The 8,658-nt window shown below is 54.4% G+C and overlaps 4 protein-coding genes across 4 annotated transcripts in view; 2 read left to right on the plus strand and 2 right to left on the minus strand.

Moving 5' to 3' along the window:
• Nucleotides 1–27: 27 nt before the first annotated feature.
• On the plus strand, nucleotides 28–3,155 carry BO85DRAFT_423611 (snoRNA-binding rRNA-processing protein NOP14). The gene is made up of 2 exons (XM_025658013.1): nucleotides 28–331; nucleotides 392–3,155. The coding sequence occupies exons 1-2, from the start codon at nucleotides 44–46 to the stop codon at nucleotides 2,861–2,863; spliced, it is 2,760 nt and encodes a 919-aa protein (XP_025514503.1). The 5' UTR covers nucleotides 28–43; the 3' UTR covers nucleotides 2,864–3,155.
• BO85DRAFT_54036 (putative triacylglycerol lipase) lies at nucleotides 3,062–5,113 on the minus strand. Its single transcript, XM_025665469.1, has 3 exons — nucleotides 4,775–5,113; nucleotides 4,362–4,709; nucleotides 3,062–4,304 (listed from the first exon to the last, which is right to left on the minus strand). The coding sequence occupies exons 1-3, from the start codon at nucleotides 4,997–4,999 to the stop codon at nucleotides 3,261–3,263; spliced, it is 1,617 nt and encodes a 538-aa protein (XP_025514504.1). The 5' UTR covers nucleotides 5,000–5,113; the 3' UTR covers nucleotides 3,062–3,260.
• An 847-nt stretch (nucleotides 5,114–5,960) lies between these two features.
• BO85DRAFT_439681 (putative G-patch domain protein) lies at nucleotides 5,961–7,177 on the plus strand (the record flags this gene model as incomplete). Its single annotated transcript, XM_025658725.1, has 2 exons — nucleotides 5,961–6,110; nucleotides 6,191–7,177. The coding sequence occupies 2 exons, from the start codon at nucleotides 5,961–5,963 to the stop codon at nucleotides 7,175–7,177; spliced, it is 1,137 nt and encodes a 378-aa protein (XP_025514505.1).
• Nucleotides 7,178–7,231: 54 nt separating this feature from the next.
• Nucleotides 7,232–8,658, minus strand: part of BO85DRAFT_478926 (uncharacterized protein) — a 1,482-nt gene continuing 55 nt past the window's right edge. Inside the window, exon 1 of the mRNA XM_025662921.1 lies at nucleotides 7,232–8,658. This exon is cut by the window's right edge and continues 55 nt beyond it. Coding sequence (XP_025514506.1) covers nucleotides 7,649–8,410 — 762 coding nt within the window. The 5' untranslated portion in view covers nucleotides 8,411–8,658 and the 3' untranslated portion in view covers nucleotides 7,232–7,648.

Genomic DNA, 8,658 nt, shown 5'->3' on the forward strand with positions numbered 1-8,658 from the left:
CAAGCATCGCTTTCTGCTGTTTATCGACGTTCAACACGCAGCCATGCCGCCTTCGCAGCTCAAACAGCTCAAGGCCTCCCTCCGCGAGGGCGGAGTCTTGGGTCCTCAGCAGTCCAAGAAACAAAAGCGTCAGAATGCGAAGACTGGTGTGTCCGCGCAGAATCGCATGAAGCGGGAATCCGCTCTGCAGGCCATTCGCGATCGTTTCAACCCGTTCGAGATCAAGGCCACTTCGCGCCCCAAGTTCGATGTGACCACGCGCGATGTCGGGCCTAAGTCGAAGCTTGGCCATGCGAGGCCCGGTGTGACCAAGTCTCTTGGTGAAGAAAAGGTGAGCTAGGCTGGGAACCCTTCGACGTGGGGTGTCACTGACGGGGTACTTCCTATACAGAGACGTCATACTCTTTTGCGCGAAATGGACCGCAAGAACAAAGTTGGTGGAATCCTCGATCGCCGGTTCGGTGAGGATGATCCGACAATGACCCCCGAAGAGAGGGCTGCCGAGCGATTCGCCCGTGAGAGTCAGAAGAAACTGCGCAAGGAGTCGATGTTCAACCTGGAGGATGACGACGAAGAATTCCAACTCACACATCAAGGCCAGTCTCTGTCATTTGGAGAAGGCATGCCCGGAGATGACTTCCGCGAAGGCGATTTGGACATGGACGAAGAATCGGATTCGGAACTGCCTCGCAAGAGGAAGCGAGAGTTTGCCGATGAGGAGGATCTAGACGATGATATCGTGTTTGACGATGAGGAAGGGGAAGAGCAGCCAGGGCGCAAAAAGTCGAAGCACGAAGTAATGAAAGAAGTCATCGCCAAATCCAAGTTCTACAAAGCCGAGCGCCAGAAAGCCAAGGAAGACGACGACGATCTCCGAGAGGAACTCGACAAAGGTCTTCCCGATCTCTTCGATATGCTGAGAGGCGTGAAGCCTCCCCCGAAACCGGAGCCTCCAAAGGACGATTTCGCCTCGATGGACCCCGCTCGTGCGGCACTGCTGGCCGGAAAGTCACAGAACGAGACCGAGCAGGAGTATGACCAGCGCCTGAAGCAGCTCACTTTCGATAAGAGGTCTCAACCGACGGACCGGACGAAGACGGCAGAGGAGAAGGCAGCGGAAGAGGCGGAGCGGTTGAAGAAACTGGAAGAAGAGCGTGTCCGACGAATGCGCGGTGAGGAGTCAAGCGAGGACGAAGAGGAGGATGAAGAGGAAAGTGACGAGGAAGGAGGCAGTGAGGATGACGATGAGGAGTCGTTACCGGACGATGCTAAAGCTTTCGGTTTGCAACAGCCCACGGCCGAGACGAGCACTCGTCCCGAATTGGGAGTTGAAGATGAAGACGATTTTATCATCGACGACGACCTTGTGGAAACGAGGTCCAATGCCAGTCTCTCCTTCGATGAAAACGATCTGGAGATGGATTCCGCAGAGGAGTCCGAAGAGGAGCCTGAGGATGACCAGGAGGACGAGTTGATCAACGGCTTTACGCTCCCTGATAGCAAGTCCGGCGATGCCTCAACTGCTCCCAACGGCACCGAAGAGCCCACTGACGGCCTGGCATACACATACCCCTGCCCCGGCAGTCATGACGAGTTCCTGGAGATCATCAAAGATGTGTCCATGCAGGACCTCCCTGTCGTCATCCAGCGGATTCGTGCCCTGCACCATCCCCGTCTTCACCCCGACAACAAGATGAAGCTCGGCCGATTCGCAGGCATCCTCGTCGAGCACGTTGCCTACATGGCCGATCTACCAGAACATCCTCCGTTCGCCATTGTGGAAAACATCCTCCGTCACATCCACTCCCTGGCGAAGACTCACCCTGACACCGTCTGCCAGGCCTATCGCGCTCAGCTCCGCCAGATTGCCACGGAGCGTCCGCTCAATCTCCGTGCTGGTGACCTTGTCATCCTCACCGGCATTGCCACCACCTTCCCAACCTCCGATCACTTCCACGCCATCGCAACCCCGGCACACCTCTGCATTTCGCGCTACCTGGGCCAGGGCATCGTCAACTCTCTCGCCGATGCGTCCGCCGGCACCTACGCAGCCAGCCTACTCCTGCAATACCAGTCCATCTCTAAGCGCTACATGCCGGAGTTCATCAACTACACCCTCAACATGCTGTGCCACCTCAGCCCGAAAGAGCCCAGCGAGAGTCTCGGATCCTTCCCCCTCCGGAGCCCCCAAACCTCCTTGCGCCTGAACCTCTCTTCCTCTACGACCACCATTCCCTCCCGCAAGCTCCGCTTCTGGGACACGACCGACCAATCCCCCTCCAACCCCGAAGAGCTCAAGCTATCCCTGCTCACCACCCTCGTCACCCTCCTCGGCACCGCCTCCGACCTCTGGACCGGCAAATCCGCCTACACCGAGATCTTCACTCCAGTCCAGAACGTCCTCAACCACCTTCGCAGCAGCCTTAAGGGCAACAAGAAACTCATTCCCACTCAAGTGCGGGACACCATCCAATCCACCCTGGACAAGGTTACCACCCAACTATCCCAAGCTAAACTCGCCCGTCGACCCCTCCTCCTGCACAACCACCGGCCCCTGGCCATCAAAACCGCCATCCCCAAGTTCGAAGAGTCCTTCAACCCGGACAAGCACTACGACCCGGACCGCGAGCGCGCCGAGAGCAACCGCCTCAAGGCGGAATACAAGCGCGAGCGCAAGGGAGCGATGCGCGAGCTTCGCAAGGATGCCAACTTCATTGCGCGCGAGAAGCTCCGCGAGAAGAAGGAGCGCGATGCCGAGTACGAGCGCAAGTACAAGCGACTTGTGGCGGAGGTGCAGAACGAGGAGGGTCGCGAGGCGAATGCTTACGAACGGGAGAAAAGATTGCGGCAGGGCAAGCGGTGATTATGATAATCATAATCATCAATCAATTGTTCACTGCTCTATGTGGGAAAGCAGCGTTTCTCACTTGTTTCGCCTTTTCTTCTCTTTCTTTTGTTGCATTATTCTTCAACACATGGGTCCATGTCGACGAGTCTGCTCGGTCTAGCTGCGTGTGCCGGGCAGGTTTTTTGGTAATTCTGATGAAGCTAGTTGATATAGATGTATATATTCGTGATTATAGTTACTTGGTTTGATCATTGGGAATGATGATCGTGGAATGGCAGCTAAAAAAGAATGTTTTGATTTATACAATATCATCTTTCCGCATCTATTTAATACACGTATAATTTACACTAATACTATATATATACTAGACCAGCAACTTCACCACCCAAATTAACAATCGAAGACAATGTAATCACTGCGACAAGTCCGGCCCAACACTACTCCAATAATCGCACCTCTCTCTCTGCTCCTCCGACACCGTCTCCATCCTCGTCTCATTCGTGCGCAAAAATATCCTCCGATAATCTGCTCCATGCCCATTATTCCACGTCTCCCACTCCGGGCTCCCTGGGTACCTTAGCGGATTCGGATCAAAAACCCTAATGAAACTCGTCCAGTAGCCCTGCATGACCGGCACAATCCCCGCATTCGTAGTGGAATACGACGCCGGCGGCGTGCCGCTCACATACTGCGGGCCCCAGATGACATTCTCTTCCACGGTATGACTGACACCTCTGCCTGAGGCCTCCGCGGCGGGGTCCTGCACGGCATAATGATAGTTCCAGCTGTTGACACCAGCGCCCGAGAACACAGAGGACATGTAGATCCCCGGACAGATGTATCTAATTTCACCGTACGCAGTGCTAGCGGGGCGCCAGTAGGGTGAGGATTTGGGGAACTCGCGGGTTTGGTTTTCGTTGAGGTACCAGTTGTTCAGCTTGGTTAGGTGGGTGAAGTTGATGTTGGGGAATTGGTCTTGGATGAAGGTGTCAGCTTCGCCGACGGTGGATGTTGTTTTGGGAACGAAGATCGTTCCTTCATTGGTGTCGTCGCCGAAGATTACGGGGACTTTGATGAATTTGCCTTGTTGGAAGAGTCGGTATGTGTAGTCTGGGATGAGGGAGCCATCGACGACGGGGCCGTACATGTAGAGAGGTGCTTGTTGGGCGGTGGGTAAGGGTGTGTTGATGTTGACGCGCTGCAGTTCTGTGGTGTTTAGTCGGCGGAGGCAGGCGAGAGTGTCTGGATCGCTTGCGCAGCCGGTGCGGATGACCAGGTTGTTATAGGCGAATTGGCTTTGGTTGACGGTCAACATGGGGGCGAAGCTTTGGGATTCTGCGGCAGCAGCGTGGAAGAGTCCCTCGTCTTTGCCGCCGTATGCTGAAAGATGGAGAGTAATGGACGCTGCGCCTGCGCTGCTGCCGCCGATGACAACGTGGCTGGGATCACCTCCAAACTGCGGTTGCGGTTGCGGTTAGCAGTAGTCAGATGGCTTCTTCGAGTGTTCGCATACCTTGCTGATATGTTCTTGTACCCACTCCAGGACCTTAATCTGATCCTTCAGGCCATTGTTCACACTTCCTCCCTGCAGCACCTCGGATCCAGAGAGGAAGCCGTACGGACCGACTCGATAATTGAAGGTGACCACAACCATGGACATGTTGGCCGCTTCAATCAATCCTGTTCCATTGAAGTTGGGGCTGGCGTTGGCATTAAAGCCACCCCCTTGGATCCAAACAAAAACGGGCAGTCTCGTAATATCTTTCACTGAGCTGGGTGCGTACACATCGAGAAAGAGACAATCTTCAGACGTGCCTGCGGGAGTGGGATATTGGCTGGTGGGAACACACCGGGGGCCATGCTGCGCCCTAGGCATTAGCACAGACTCGCAATACATTTTCCAACCTATTGTAGGAAGCATCATACCTTGAATGCATCTTGGACCCCCTCTACCGAGTCAGGATCCTGAGGCGCAGAAAACCGTAGAGATCCAGTAGGTGCAGCGGCGTAGCGTATTCCCAGCCACTGACTAATACCATTGGGTAGAGATTTGCCTTTGTACTTTGTGTAGCCAAGGTCGACTGTAGGGTTCTGAGAAGATACTACTAGACCAAACAGGAAGAAGAACGGTGCCAAATGAAAGAGAATCATTTTATGTTGTGCAACGAGCCGTGGGGCTACGGACGCTCTAAATCGAATGAGAGAACTGTAACCCAAGATATCATGCTCCGATCAACGAAAGAACACCCCAGGCATTAAATATAAAGCAACCCCGGCAGGAGCAGATTTCGCGGGAATGGCGCCAGGGTCTAATCTGAACAATAGGGTCGCAGATGTGGAGAAAACGTTGCCAGGCAAGGCGCCCTCCTTCCGCATGCGATGATTCGACATGGCGAAATGAGGAGAATCCTGCCAACACCACGGATCCTTTTGTATGGGAAGTGTATTGGCCATCCAGATGAGCAAGGCCAGCCAACTAACTCTGGGCATAAGAACTTGGAACCCGCCCCCACGTTCCGAGCCACAGTCGAAGGGAGAAACACTCTGTGGGGGCTAGTCCGCAACTGAGAAGAGGGTCAAACCTAATCTGCAGCTAGGCTGTGCAGATGACGTGAATTGGCAGAGGACTGGTGCCATTGCGCTGTTAAGGGGTCAGTACTTAGGGATTGGGCAGTTGTCCCGCTGGTCAATCGGGGGCCTGACGGGCCAACTGAAGGATTGAAGCTAATGACCTTGGCTGGGCTGAGCAGGACCCTTGAATTAGGGGCATGATTGACATTATTCTTCAAGTGTGATAAAGTGAACTCAATCGGGTTAAAGTGGACGAGAGAGAAGAGAGAGAGAGAGAGAAGTGAGAAAGAGAGATGGAAGTAAATAATCCGGAGGGGGAAAATCCGCGCCTCCGCATGTGACGAAATCCCCGCAAATCCTCGTGGTTTTTTTCCCGTCGCGGTTCATCTTTACCAACATTGTCCCTCAGATGGACCCGAATTAACAACCCAATCCCAAAGTTGCATTCGACTCCCTATAACTCTCCTCTATTATATCCCTCTCCAATATCCATAGTTTCGGCTCTACTTCTACCTCCGACGCACGCTCAGGCCCGTCCGCAATGGCACCTCCCCTTCCCCCTCACTCCGAGTCCCCCGCACGCGGGCGACCCGATGAAGACGACGAAGAAGAGGACTACATGTCCATGATCATCGAAGAGCCCCAGCAGAAGGAAACCTTTGCGCAAAAGAAGAAGCGCCAGCAACGGGAGGTAGGCTTTTAGCGCATATCTTTTCCAGCTCCAGCTCCAGCTCCAGCTCCAGCTAACTAACCCTTCCCCCTCAATCGCAGGCCGAAGCGCGAGCCAAAGTCCCATCCAAAGCCGAACGCGCCGCTCAAGAAGCTGCCCGCCGCGATGCCGCCTTATCAACCAGCACGCTTGACCCTTCCAACAAAGGGTTTCAGATGATGGCCAAGCTGGGATTCAAGCCGGGCCAAGTACTCGGAAAACCTGCCGCGTCGCCGCAAGATAGTGAGAAGGACACCAAGGATCCCGAGCATCGAATCCGGTCCGAACCCCTCAATCTCATCTTCAAGGAGGACCGAGGGGGAATCGGTCTCGACTCGGAGCGAAAGCGGAAGTTCCTCGAAGAAGCCGCCGAAGTAACCAAGAAGGTCAAGCAAGAAGAGGGCGATTACCGCGACCGCGTCCGGTTGGAGCGCGAGACACGACGGCTTGAAGCTCAGTTTCATGCGGCGCAGAAGGTGGCTGAACGCTTAGATGCGGAGGCCGAGGGCGAAGTGGAAATAGGACCATCATCAACCGAGACCAACGGAGAAGAGAAAGAGGAGCAAGAGTCGCATGCGACACCGGATGTGGACGGCGAAGAATCGCAGACAGATACCCCCGCCTCCACTACAAAGAAAGCCAAGAGGCCCGTCAAACCAACACTTCAGATCAACATACTCTACCGGGGCTTGGTGCGCGAGCGGCAAGAAAAGGAGCGCGCCGTACAGACGCGCCACATGTTGCAGACATCACTGCCGTCATCCTTTTTCCCGAACCCACGATTGCCCGGGTATGAAGACTCAACGCTCGATCCCGAGGACCATGAGGCCCTCGGAGGCCGTCGAGAGATGTCCTCCATTCTCGAACAAGAGCTTGAGGAAGAAGATCCGGAACTAGAGGAATTCAATGCGCTGGAGCCAGGCGAGCGACTGGGCCGGCTGGTTCAATATCTCCGCGAAAAACACCACTACTGCTTCTGGTGCAAATACCGCTACGAGACCGCTGAGATGCAAGGATGTCCCGGCGTGACGGAGGAGGATCATGACTAACGACTTTGCCTACTTATACTAATGGAGACCGGCGTGCTATGAAACCACCCATGTGAGTGTATGTAACACATTTCTATCTCAATCATTGGTTGTGAAGAATTAGACTAGCTATAATTATCATATCATGCAGAACATATGCCTAACATTACATAAGGTACCATTCAGGCCCGATCGCCAGGATCGGGATCGCATATATAGTGGACGGAGAAGGAAAAGCCGAGGGCTGAGAGACAGACGATGGACGCAACATCGCCAAGCAGTTGATAAGAAAGAAAATTCAGTGGTATCAGTCAATGCGCCATGAGCCATCAAACGTACACCGGTGACGACTGCTGCAGTGCTCGGAGCAGCCACCGGGATTCAGGAATTGCCAGAGGAGTGGCAGAATGAAAAGAAACAGCACCGTTTCCATGCTCAAGTAGAAGAGTGAAAAGCGGGAGAAGTAACATCAAGAAGCAGGATGCAATGGCCTCAGGCTTTGGCCGCAGGAATGGACTCCATTAGCTGCGCCAACGAGCGACGTGGGATCGTCTGCAGGGTCTGGAAACAGCCGGTACAGATGCGCAAGCAGCAGAAGACACACCGGTATCGAACATCGCGGTCGAACTTCTGGCAGGTCATGCAGGGAACAGCATGCCAGACATTGTTGGCGGGGGGCATGGACTGATGGTCCTGGTAGCAGGCAAAGTGCAATTTGTTCAGCGGCGCCGCAACAGGCTCAATATCAGGAGGCGTCCACGGGCCATTGTTTTCTTCACTGGACACAGGCTCGATAGGCGCGCCAGTGTCGTCCAATTCCGGCTCGGGTTCTGGGATGAAGTCCTCCAAAGGCTCTTCGGCATCTTGCCGTTGGATGGCAGGTACGGGAACTTCCTTCCTCGCCGGAGGGCTTTGCATAGGCTCCGAAGCAGCAGGAGGACGATAGGCCTGATAAGCGCGAGGAGCGGGGGTGTAGTTAGCTGCTGGCGGAGCAGATTGTGGGAGGTTATCTTGATGATGGATAGGGGCGTTAAATGCGGATGATGGTGGCTGCACGGCGGCAGGCAGCGGAGCAGGAGCCGAATAATCAGGAACCGAGTCGGTTCGCGGTGGGATTACCGTCGTCACGGGTGCCTGTACCGGCTCTGGCTCCTTGTCCGGCAGAGAATCCGAGGACTTCTGCTTGAAGCCTTTGCGAGCAAAGGATGGAACTCGCAGGCCGCGGGGCCGGTTTTCTTTGTCGAGGATGGCCATGTCTCTTGGCCGAACGCGGTAGTCTTGTGGTGGTGATGGTGGAATTAATAGTAGTAGTAGCAAGAACGTGGGAGAGCACGGTCAATTATCCGCGCAAGTGATCTGGCGGGGTAACTTTCCTACGAAGAAGGGAAGAGCAATAGTAGGAAAGAATGAAAGGGGATAAAGAGGGAAGGAGATTAGGAAGGAAAAGAGTGCGAAGCCTGATAACCCTAGAGAGTGCTGTGAAAAAGGGTAAAGGCAAAAAA

Source organism: Aspergillus piperis (assembly GCF_003184755.1).
Source record: "Aspergillus piperis CBS 112811 unplaced genomic scaffold BO85scaffold_12, whole genome shotgun sequence".
Classification (NCBI taxonomy): domain Eukaryota; kingdom Fungi; phylum Ascomycota; class Eurotiomycetes; order Eurotiales; family Aspergillaceae; genus Aspergillus; species Aspergillus piperis.